General features: G+C 49.0%; 1 protein-coding gene across 1 annotated transcript in view; it reads left to right on the top strand.

Annotated features, from left to right (window-relative positions):
- Positions 1-12,057, top strand: part of grin2ba (glutamate receptor, ionotropic, N-methyl D-aspartate 2B-a) — a gene marked incomplete at both ends in the record, with an annotated part of 93,321 nt that overhangs the window by 15,128 nt on the left and 66,136 nt on the right. The window contains one exon of the mRNA XM_079178419.1: positions 3,903-4,550. Coding sequence (XP_079034545.1) covers positions 3,903-4,550 — 648 coding nt within the window. The remainder of the gene's footprint in view (positions 1-3,902; positions 4,551-12,057) is intronic.

Genomic DNA, 12,057 nt, shown 5'->3' with positions numbered 1-12,057 from the left:
TGTGGATTTATTGCTGTGAGAGCAGAATATGTTGCGATTGGAAGATAGTGCTGTTCAGTCGCGTTTGTTCACCTGTGTTACATGTTTTGATTGACTGGAAAGCCAATTTTCCTGATTATGTGTGTGTGTGTGTGCGTGTCTGCAGCCAGTGTTCGTTCCACACAGGCCCACTTCGTGACCTGCTCTCTTAATAGCTGGTCTACATTTGACACATGCAGAGATCCGCTGTGGACTCCCCGCTAGTTTTAATTGTATGATTTATAGCTGACAAAAAAAAAAAAAAGAATCGGAGAGAGAGTGGAGCCAATTACAGAGCCGTAATATCTGCGTCATGCCTCACACCCCAGGCTCCATCAACCTTCCACTACAGCAGTACGAGCCATGTCGGCCTTGACGTTCATTAATGACTATTAATCCGTTTATTGTCCATTCGGGGCCCACTTAGTACCTGGTTTTGTTTGGTTGGGGTGGGTAACTAACCTGAAACACTGTGTTCTTACATCTTGCATCTGCACAGCGGCAGAAGCAATCATAGCCAGGCGATACGATTACAAAACGGGGTTTTCTGCGTCTGCATGTAAACGTGGCTTCTTATCCTTCACGAGAAAACACGGGGTTGGTTTGTTTAGCAGGAAAAACTGGCAATGAGTTGTATACGGCGACGTCTTAAAGGCGTCTTAAAGGCCCCGAAAACACATTTTCTCAATCATTTTACAATGAGTGGTGACGTCCGACGTGAACACACAATTTGTTACCACAGTCAGAACACTTTGTTTTTAGTTTTTATTTACACGAGAGATGTCCGTGCTGGTGTTTAATATCTGAGCTGCTCTTCTCACCGCTCGGTTCCAGAAAGATGATGTACTTCCATGCGCCAGTCACGATTTAGCAATATTTGAATCTGATGACAACTGGTGGGTTGTTTTGCTGTTGTTGCCAGACCGCTGAGTGAGAGAGTCATTTTGAAACGGTCCAAGTCCCAAAGACACTCGGCTTACTGTCATAAAGGTGTCAGAAGACGAGACAAAAGTTACATTCGAAAAGCTGGAACCAGTGAAATGTTTTTGCCATTTTGCTCAAAGAAACTTTGAAATGATGAATCAATCAATCAGATAGTTGAGTCCTTTTTACTGTTGATCAAATAATCTACACACGAGTCTTGTAATGATTTAGTATCTTGACAACACAAATGTTATCAAATGTCTTGTATGTTTGTAACATAAATCAGAATTACAGGAGTTTGTTTGTGATCAACAAAGTGCCGACAAACTTACATTTTTCTTCTACGATTTTTATAGTTTCCTTCACAGACATAAAAAAAAATAAATCCTGTGTGATTTACAGATAAATACGTTTGTGTGTATATACATATATAACTAATTTAAAGACTAAAAACAGCAGGTATATATAAGGGAGAAATACAATATAAAATTGTAACAGCTATGATAACAAAATAAAAGTACATCAAAAGACACACACACACACACACACACACACACACACACTTAAGCAAAGCTAAGTCAATGGAAAAAGCAGGAGTGTGTGTGTGTGTGTGTGTGTGTGTGGCGGGGGGTTTGGACCTCGGGGTGTTGGGCTGGTAGAGGCGATCTGCGATCTGCGGTCCACCCATGTGTCACTGATATGGCTGCTGTGTGCGCTGGTGTGGCAAATAGAGCAAATGGTGGGTGAGACGCGCGGGCTGGCTGACGGGGGGAACGGGGTCATTTAGTGTCATAACCTCACTCGCGCAATCTGCAGTCTGACGCGCGTCTTTTTGTGTTTCTTTATGAGACGTGCTTTGACTCACTATGGGACTTTTTTTAATAGCCTCGTCTCTCCGAATGATCATTGGAGTTACACAGTGCGTCGCGCTAATATAATCTTGTGTCTCGGCTGTGTGTGTGTGTGTGTGTGTGTGTGTCGGAGGTCTCTGTGCTAATCTGTGTGTGAGAGGACTGGCTGTGTGGAGTGAACCCTCTTTAAGGATGCACAGCAGAGCGCCGGACTACATCACAGCATTTACATGATCAACGCTTACTGTGTAGTGTGTGTGTACGCCGGCGTGTGTATCTCCGTGTCCATCAACTCTGTACGTGTGCGCATGTAGGCCTATTTTAATTGTTGCCATGGAAACAGAGTGCTGCCAGAGAAGTCCAGATTCAAAGAGGGCATCTGTCTCTCTCTCTCTCTCTCTCTGTCCTCCCGTTCCTCCTCTCCTCCTCCTCTCTCCCTCTCGCTCTCTCTCGCTTCGCCTTCTCTCATCTGTCCTGGCGTCTCACCAAGGAGGACCTTGGTTTTACACTCTCCGTCTCTCTCTGGTTTCCTCCCACTCCCTCCTCCCCTCTCTGTCTCGTCGTGCCTCTTATCATCCCTCCCACCTCTCCATCCTTCCTGGAGAGTGGTGTGCAATTGACTATTAACACAGGGACCTGTAATTAGAGCTGACGAACCTCCAGCAATTAGTTTTCCCCTAAAGAAGTTGTTCTGTCATCTCTGCACGCGCGTCGCTTTATCCCCCTCTCCATCTCCGTGCTCGCTTCTTTCTCTCTCTCTGTCATTTCCTGTCTTATTAGCTGTCAGCTTGGCGGAGCGGTTATTGTTTTGGTGTTTTTTTGTTCTTCTTTGTACCTTCCATCTGCCTTGTTAGAGACGTGCACACACACAATACACCACTCAGAACAACTTCATGAGCGACTACCCCCCCCCCCCCCCCAACGTCCCATCTCTGCCCACAATATTCCCACCGACTGTACACCTACACCGACTATATGCAGATACAACTGGAGAGGACACAAGCCCTCCCACACACTCGGATGTAAACATACAGAGAACACACAACGCGTCTCTCTCTCTCTCAGAAAGCGTTTTTTTTCCCTCCTTTGTCTCCAGCTGGCGTTGTTAACCGTCCCACCTTGCTGCCGTCATCTCTTGGATCTCGCTAATTTCCCCTCTCCCTCTTTCACCGCCCCACACGCGGCCCTTCCTCTCCTCTCCCTCTGCATCCCCGTTAATGAAAAGCTCTATAAATAAGCACGGGGAAGGGGGGGGGGGAGATGGATATGGTCAAGTAGAACGTGGGAGGGAGGTGGAAGGATGGAGGGACGGAGAAGCGGCTGCGAGCGCTAAACTAGGCCAGCAGGGGTGAGGGAGGGAGGGAGGGAGGGCGGGTATCATATCAGAGTGTTGGCGAGTTTCTTACGAGCGCCGCTGCTGTCAGTCACTTAATCAATTTCGGCGTCCCGTCAAGTTTGTGTGCATCTCGGCGTGTCACTCATCTTGCTCCGGACAGTCTGTCAGTCGGTGGAGTTTGGCGTGGAGCCATCTTTTCGTCCTTCTGCCCTCTCTCTCTCTCTCTCTCTCTCTCTCTCTCTCTCTCTCTCTCTCTCTCTCTCTCTCTCTCACTCTCTCGTTTGCATTCCTCGCACCACTCGCTCCTCTCTTCCCTCCTTCCCTGCCTCGCTCCTCTCTGCCGTCCTCCCCCTTGTCAAGACCCCAGCATCTCATCTGGAGGCAGGGTTTAAATCCTCCATAATACATACCATAATGCTGCTTCAGGACATTCCACATGAATTATTGATCCGCGTGAGATTATACGTAAACTGTACGCCACCGCAGCGTGTATCTGTGTGTGTGTGTTTATGAACTATTTATGTGTGTCAAGTGTGACCTCTTCTCTCATCCCTCTTAGTGATCTCCCCTGAATGCCCCATTTCTGTGGCCTGACATTGATATGCACTGATTCATATGTTGCATGTAGCCTCTCGGCGATTCACTTTATTCGATCAATGTTGCATGGTGCTATGTTAACCTCTATCTCCTTCTCTTTTTTCCCCTTCTTTTTTCTTCTCCCTTTATCTAAATCTCTGCCTACCCGTCCTTTCTCTGTATCTCCATCTCTCCAGGTATTGCTCTCCCACTTCTCCACCATGCCTGTCTGCCGCGGCCCCTCTTCGCCTCGCGGCCAAGCAGGGGCCTCCTCCACCTCCTCCTCGGTCGCCCAGGGGCAAGAGAGGCGGGTACGGCCCCTGCATCCACCCCCTCCTCCGTCGCTCCGCTGCCACACCGCCGCCTCTCACCGCCTCTCCCTTCTCCTCCTGCTGCTCTGCCTCCTCCACCTGCCGCCGGCCTGCCACTCGCGGAGAGAGAAGGGCGGCGCAGGCGGCGGGGGAGGCGGCGGCGGCGGCCACTACGTGCCCATCCCCCAGCCCCCTCCCCACCACATGGCCCTGCCCAACATCCTGCGCGGCCTCAGCATCGCCGTCGTCCTGGTGGGCAACTCCAGCGAGGTGGCGCTGGCCGGCGCCCGCGAGAAGGACGACTTCCTCCACATGGCGCCCAACGTGGAGGTGCTGACCATGAATGAGACGGACCCTAAGAGCATCATCAAGAGCATCTGTGACCTCATGACGGAGCACTGGCTGCAGGGCGTGGTGTTCGGCGACGACACCGACCAGGAGGCCATCGCCCAGATCCTCGACTTCATTTCAGCCCAGACCCACATCCCCATCCTCGGAGTGCGCGGGGGCTCCTCCATGATCATGGCTGCCAAGGTAGGACCCTCGGGAGGGCTTCTCCAGTAAAATTGTGCTCGTTTTCAAACCGTTCCGGTTATGTAAAAGCCCCCAAAATGTCCCCGTTTAGAGTAATTGTGCGACTAAGTATGCGTGGGTGGTTTGAGTGTTCAAATATAAAGAGGGCCTCAACCTTGGAAACGGTGAATATGAAAGTGTCGGCCTGCACTGATCAATGATTCATGTTTAAAACGCCAAAGCACACTTGATACAACCCTAATTTAATTGTTTAGTCTTGTTATTTGGAAGTTCAGCAGACCTACTTGTTACACCGTAAGACGTGACGTCATGCCGGTCTCTGAACTTAGATCTCTGCATTTCGATTGGCTGCACTGCTGTCAATCTCGGCCGTGCGTCTGTCACTCGCGAGATTACGTCACCATTTTTCTTCAAAGAAAGATATTTTTAAAGACTAGCCGTGTCTACGCAGCCTAAACTACTGCTGTTTGTTTTTTGTAAATGTTATCGGTGTTCTGTCTTCCACATGCTGTCTTGTTATTTCTCATCTTTTATTTACTCCCTCATTGTGTCTGAAATGGGTCTACTTGTTAGATTCAGCAGGGCTCTACTTTGTGCTGACAGCCAAAAACAAACAAAACCTGTTACAGGTTGAGAGACACAACGCTTGAAAGCGAGACAATGCGCTTTTGATGTGCCCTTCATAACTTGAACCCATTGTCCTCTTCATATGAAAATTACCTAAAACAACAACAGGGAGGCGGAGCTGATTTGGCTGCAACTCCTCTCATCCCCTTCTGCATCGGTACAAACTCTGGGTGCAGGCAGACAGACAGCAGGCAGACAGGCGGGGTAGGCTGGGGCGTCTGACTTGAAAGACGAACTGCCAACAGTGCTGATGCCAGTGCCAGGATCAGCTGGAGATTTCACCAGAACAGAGCGCTAGATCTCTGCCTATTTACTAGGCCTTGCCTAATGGGATAAAGCAATCTGCTGCTGCTTTATCTGTGCCCGCCTGGGATCTAGACTTGGACCCCATTCCACAAAATCATCTCATTCATTTGGTGCTTGGTGCATAAACGCAGCTGCATTAGATGATATGGGAAAAGCTCAATTTAATGTGCCTTTTCGTGCGGGGAAAGCGGAAAAACCTTTATTAAAGTACTGACATTTGCTTCTGCTGTCGGGGAACTTGCTTGATTCCCCCCCCCGTACAGAGCCTCGGTCTTATCTCAGCCATCCCTGTCCCTCTCGTCGTCCTCCGGTTTGTCCGCTGACCCCCCCCCCCCCCCCCCCTCCCACCGGTGTCAACAGGTCTTTGTGCCAGCGGAGACGCGAGTCACAGTGACACGGCAAGGCCAGCGGCCACCGCTGCAGCTCTTCCCTCTGTTCCTTCTCATTAGAGCACTAAGGAGAGGAAATAGCAGGGAACCGCCCCCCCCCCCCTCGTTTAAACCGGCACTCTTCCGAGCACACATTCAAGAAACCTCTGTACAGTACACACGTTTGCTCACAGCCTAACGCACGCACCTTCTGCGGATATACCGGCCCCCCTGAACTGCGGTTGAAATTGTCTTTAACCCCTAACCCCACTAACCGTATGTCTACTAACATAACTCCTCTCGAGCACTCCCTCCTCGGCTACAATGCATGTGAAAAATGTCTTTCTGCGTCTAATTGCATGGGAAGCTTCGGGTATGTAGGAGGAGGAGGAGGAGGTTAATCTGGACGCAGTGGGGTGGGTGGTTAAGGAATGCACGGGACTGTATGTGTGTGTGTGTGTGTGTGTGTGTGTGTGTGCAGGGACAGCATCGTTCATTAAGCACTCGTGTCCTAAGTGCACCAGGCGGCAGAAAACGAGCAGCGTTTTGGGGCAACGGTTTAATTGGATTTCCCCGGCCACAAGCCAGAGTCCGCCTCTCCTGAGAGCTTCCTCCTGGCTGCACCGGGGCCCAGGAGAGCGAGGACGGGGCCGCGCTAAGGCTCAGTCTCCAAAACGGATTTGTGTCTGCCTAATGGGCTGAGACAATGGAGTGGCGAAAATACGATAGAGAGGGATCAGGGGGAGGGAGAGAGGGGGAGAGAGAGAGAGAGAGAGAGAGAGACAAGGTGGAAAGTGGAGAAATTGAGATAGTGAGGATGAGATCGGGTGGAAGAAATCCTACTGTGAGTGAAGCAGAGGGGTTTCAAGGTTTTTTTTGTTGCCAGATCCAGGCAGGGGGCTCAGACGCGGCTGCCTGAAGAGGTGATGGACAGATAAGCGCAGAGGACAAGGGCTGAGTCAACAGCAGGAGAGGAGACCGAGTTTGACACCGTTCAGCCTGGAAGGAAAAGGCGAAGGGAGGGGAGAAGGGAGGCAAAGTGTCTCTGGAAGTGAGCGGGACATTCAGGGAGATAAAGAGAAATGAAGAGGGGTGAGAACGAGTGAGGAGGGAACTTTTCTTCCGTATGGACAGCAGAGATGGACGAAAAAAAGCGATAGAGAGTAATTGTGGGAGATAGAAGGAAAGGTCGAGTTATAGAGCTTAAGAAAAATTGGTATGTGTTTTGGTTCTTCTCTTTTTGTTATCGTGAGTGAGCGTCCGAAGGAAATGGACTGACAAAGATCGGGAAGTGGGATCGCTATATGAGGTGTTTATCTTACTGCCCCGCTCTGTCACACACACAAATGCACACACACACACACACACGCGCGTGCACCGTCAAAACTGAAGGCCAAATGCTGCTATTACCGTTGGCAAGACAGCCCCTCCTTTTTCATTGCACAGCCAAGGAAGGATGATAACAGGGAGCGACACAGAGGGCGGAGAATACGGCATTTAGACTGTAGGAAAATAATTTTGGGGGAGCAAGATAATTCCATAAAACATACCCTCTGTAGTGTGTACGAGTAGCGTTGCTCGGTTTTTGAGGTAAGGAAACTCGAAGCTAAGCGCAGCATCGTAACCCAAGACTTAAAAACAACAGTTGCAGCATCCGTCTCTCAGTCGGCCTTAGGACTCGCCGAGTCTTCTGACATCTGTAACGAGGACAAAACTGGGTGTTTTTTCGAGCCCTTCCTCTCGGGGACGGAGCTGCAGCAGCAGCTCAGCGCTACTCTCGTGGGTCTACAGCTGCCACTGCGGTTGCATCGGTGCATGCAGCTTGCCAGTGGTAGGTGGCTATCTGTAGTTGCTGCCGGCGAAGAGGAGAAGTGAACGTGCGCACGAGCTTGAGAGTGAGAGAGTTGAATAGATGAAGGGAAGGAAAAGAGGAAGCCATGCGGCTCCAGAATTAACCGGGAATGAAGAGGAAGGAGGAGGAAGGGGGAAGGGGAGAGAGAGATGGATGGAGGCAAAGGGCACTCACATCTATATCAATGAGTGAGATCAGTGAGGGAGGGCTGGAGCGGTAAGTAAGAGGACGGGTGCACCGAGTGCACGGCGACTGAGAAAAGGAAAGGAGGAGAGAGATGGAGAGAGAGGGGGGGGGAGGCAGAGTGACGCGGAGCGTGTGTTTTGCAGCGAGTGCAGCAGCAGGTGCATCGCCATCCATCCGGCGTGGCCAACGTTACATGAAGAAGAGGAGCTGCCTCTTCGCTCGGGGGAAATAGCGGCCTAAATGAAGGAGGAGGAGGAATGAAGGAGGAGAGAGAGATGGATAGAGCACAGCTGTACCCGCATCTGTGAAAGAGAGGACAAGATAGAGGAGGAGGAGGAGGAGGAGGAGGAGGAGGAGGGAAACAATCCAACAATTTAAGGGTGTGTGCGTCGTTACCTAGCCAACACGGCCGTAGCTGCCAATCTTTTGTCTGTAGTGGTTTCCAGCGCCACCCTGCTCGCCGTCCCTCTACGGTGTCTGTTGGACTGCAGCAATCGGCGTGATCTAAAGCTTTGGCTAATGCTCACATTATCGAGACACGGCGAGACGTTTTCTCCTCGGCTTGTCGAGGAGGTACGGGCTTTGTAGCGGTACAAATAGCTGTAGTTGTCGCCGATCACCCCAGGGCCCGCTACATAATACCAACAGCGAGCTAATCTACCAGCGGAGGCCGCCGGCGCTGTAGATTAGAGGAGGGAGATAGCGTCCGCTCGTGCGTCGGGGTGTAAACGTTGGATTGTCGGCAATTAATGAAAAAATGAAGACCTGGGGGGGGGGAATATCATATGAATATCACATACATGCAAACATATGCAGGCAGACGCACAAACACAGCATACACGCCCACACATGTGCTGTAGTTCTTTTTACAAATATATGGGAAGACGTGTGTTACAAGGGCGATTAATGTGTGAATATTAAACACACGATGCTAAGCTAGAGCCACGACTGACTGCTGCTGCACCGTCGTCATCACGTGCACACATACGCAGGCGCTCACACACACACACACACACACACACACACACACACACACACTCACACACTGCCACCCTCTTTGTGTAACTGGCAGCCGTCTCCAGGAACAAAACAGCGGGATGCGATCAATTAACTTTTGCCCAAATAATTGAGGCTTTTCATCGCTTACAGTGTGGTCTTTTTGGGCCCGTGGGTGTTTCGAGCCTTTTGTGAGAAGAGATTGAGCGATTTTGTGTCCGATGCACAACTGTGTGTGTGTGTGTGTGTGTGTGTGTGTTTGTGTGCGTGTGTGTGTGTGTGCGTGCGGTTAAATGTGTGCTAATTCTTCAGAGGAAACGGGCTGGTTGATAGTGTAGAATTGGTGCTGAACTGTGTCTAGGGATAATTGTTGTGGAGGATGTGTGTGTGTGTGTGTGTGTGTGTGTGTGTGTGTGTGTGTGTGTGTGTGTGTGTGTGTGTGTGTGTGTGTGTGTGTGTGTTAAGTGAGCCAGTTGAACCATTCGATCACAGCACAGGGGTGAATTCAGGGGATCAATTATTGTCGTCACCTCATTTTCCAAAGAAGCTTGTTCCCCTCTTTATTTATCTTCACCCTACATTTAGGGGGAAGATATTCCTTTTATCATTTCACTTCCTGTTTTCCACGTCCTCATGAGGGTTTTTTTTATCCAGCGCTTTGAGCCTAAATGTGCCAGCATTCATATTCCCAATTAATGTCCTACAATAGCACCTATTGTTGTAGTAATCACTGAGGTCCTGTACTCTATTAATGTAATGTGCTGTTGGACTTGGCAGCGCCGCGTCCTCGCTAAAACATAGACGCAATTAGGAGCATTTGTAAACGATAAGAGAATTAAAAGCGAGTGTTCCTGTGCCTGACGTCTCTCTCGGTGCCTCTCTTCTTCCTGTCTGTCTCTCTCTCTCTCTCTCTCTCTCTCTCGCGCTCTCTCTCTGTTCCCGTCTCTTTCTCATCTCGCTCGCCTAATTGTTTGGTTCATTCATGGATTTTGTCGTGTCCAGCAAAGCACAGTAAACCCACTTGTAACAGCTTTCTGATCGGTCCTTTCATCCCGGATGTGTTCGCTCTCCTTTTATTTGCTGCTCCCTTTGTCCGGTTTGGTTCCCCGCTGTTTCTCTGTTTGGTTATTTTTCCTCCTGTCTCTCTGTCTAATAGCACCTTCTCGTATCTGGCTATTTTCAATTGCCAAAAAAAAAAAAAACTTCACTTGGAAATTTCCTTTTTAAAAAAAAGGACAAAATTACCTTCTCCTGCACGAACACATAGAGGGCTGGGATGTCTATGTTTTTCTGTTTCTCTTTGTCTTTATGCAGCGGTTTTTCAGGCTTTAGGCTAATGCAGTAGCTCATGTGTAGCGTGGTAATAACACATCTCGATGGACAGCACTCCAATTAAACTAAGATAAGATGAGAATGCCGTCCTGGTTGATTTGGCGACACTGGTGGACACATAAAGCCCCTTTTTCCACTAAACAAAAAAACCCACCAAATGGGTAAGGTTACAATCGGCGTTCGTTCTTGGCACCGATGACTGAAACGGGTGTTTATTGGCTCCGATTCGATGAGCAGTGATGGAAACATGACATCCGGGCACTTTCCTCTCTGCCCTTTTCCGTTAATATGCCATATGACGCACTTTGAAGTTCTCTCCGTCTCTCCATCCAGGCAACGCGTGATCGTCATCCCAAAATAATTGCCACCGAGATTGAAAGAGAGACTGAATGATAAAATAAGTAGCAACTGCAACATTTTCACTGGGCTCCATGCTGCTTTTCACTCTATTCTAACCCAGTTTTTGCAGCCCGATGTACGTGACATACCAATAAACAATCAGAAAAGCATACTCGTCTCCTGGCAGTCGGATAATAATCGCCTATTATTAGTGTGTTTTCCTGCGTTAAAGAAACCTGCATAAATGCGTTAATTTTGGTGGAAAATATATATATCTGGCTTCAGGACCCAGGCTTTGGCAGCGTAACAAACCCACGTCGTTTTTGGTAAAGAAGACGGTCAATAATCTGCCCTTTATCACCACGTCACGACCAACACCGATCTGATTTCTTGCCGTGCATGATGCGAGTAGTTTTCCATCACCACAGCGCTGTCGGAGTCCAAGTGAGGGTTGGTTACCTTGCTGAGGAGTTTGAGGAGTTCAGCCTTTCCTCTACCAGCTCACTGTGGCTCCTCCTCCTCCTCCCATTACACCTGGCAATGTTTAGAACTGATCCGCAGATAGGAAATGACCGTTATCTTGTTTTCTAGAAGCATTTTGATGAACGATTGCAGTCTCGACGTCGAACACATTCAATTCCTGACGCTTGTTCACAAAAATAACTCCTATATGTTTGGGATAATACACGAAAAGGTGTCTATTATCAGGAATTAATGGACGACGCGGAGGCCAGAACCACAATCTCAAGTTCTTCGCAAGCTATAACTCCGTTTCTGTGGTAACACCAGAGGGTTTACTAGTACCTTGAATAGTAAGTACCATCCTCTATATAAGGTTCTTATACAATGCAAAGGTTGTTCACTACTCCAGTAAATAGAGCGCACCGTAGATACGACTTGGCAACGGGAGAAACGGTACATTTAGTAGGTGTCCATTGTCTGGAATGAATGGGCCAATCAGGATGGAGGAGTAGACACCCAGGATGGTGTAATAAGGAGATTATGAAATGGCTGTTTCGAAAATATGAAAAGCTTCAAACCTGGGGTTTCATTTCATGAAAATCTTAAGGATTAAAAAACAAACAACAACCCTGTAGGTTCAGAAAGATACAGCCACATGTATTGAAAGACCGGTTTCCTGGTGCAGCTCGGCTCGGTATAGTGCCTGATCTACTGTGACGGCAATGTCCCACTACCGGTCTCTACTTACCTTCTCATTGTCCTGGTTTAGAAAATGTGACAACCCACTGTGTGTGTGTTCCCGTTCTCTGGAGAGAGAGAGAGAGAGAGAGAGAGAGAGAGGGAGAGAAAGGAGGGGGGGAGAGGTAGTGAAAAATACCGAGTCCTAAATTTATGTGTCCTATTTTCCAACCCCGTTGGTCTCAATTTACTCCGGCCATTTAGAATGTGGCCGTTTTTAAACTCGCTCCATAACTTTGTCTTTCTATAGCTCACCCTCACTCTCACTCTCTCCGTCTGCAGTCGGGCCTCTCTCCTCTGC

Source organism: Pholis gunnellus, assembly GCF_910591455.1.
Source record: "Pholis gunnellus genome assembly, chromosome: 17".
Taxonomy (NCBI): Eukaryota; Metazoa; Chordata; class Actinopteri; order Perciformes; family Pholidae; genus Pholis; species Pholis gunnellus.
This window is presented reverse-complemented; position numbering and strand designations above follow the sequence as displayed.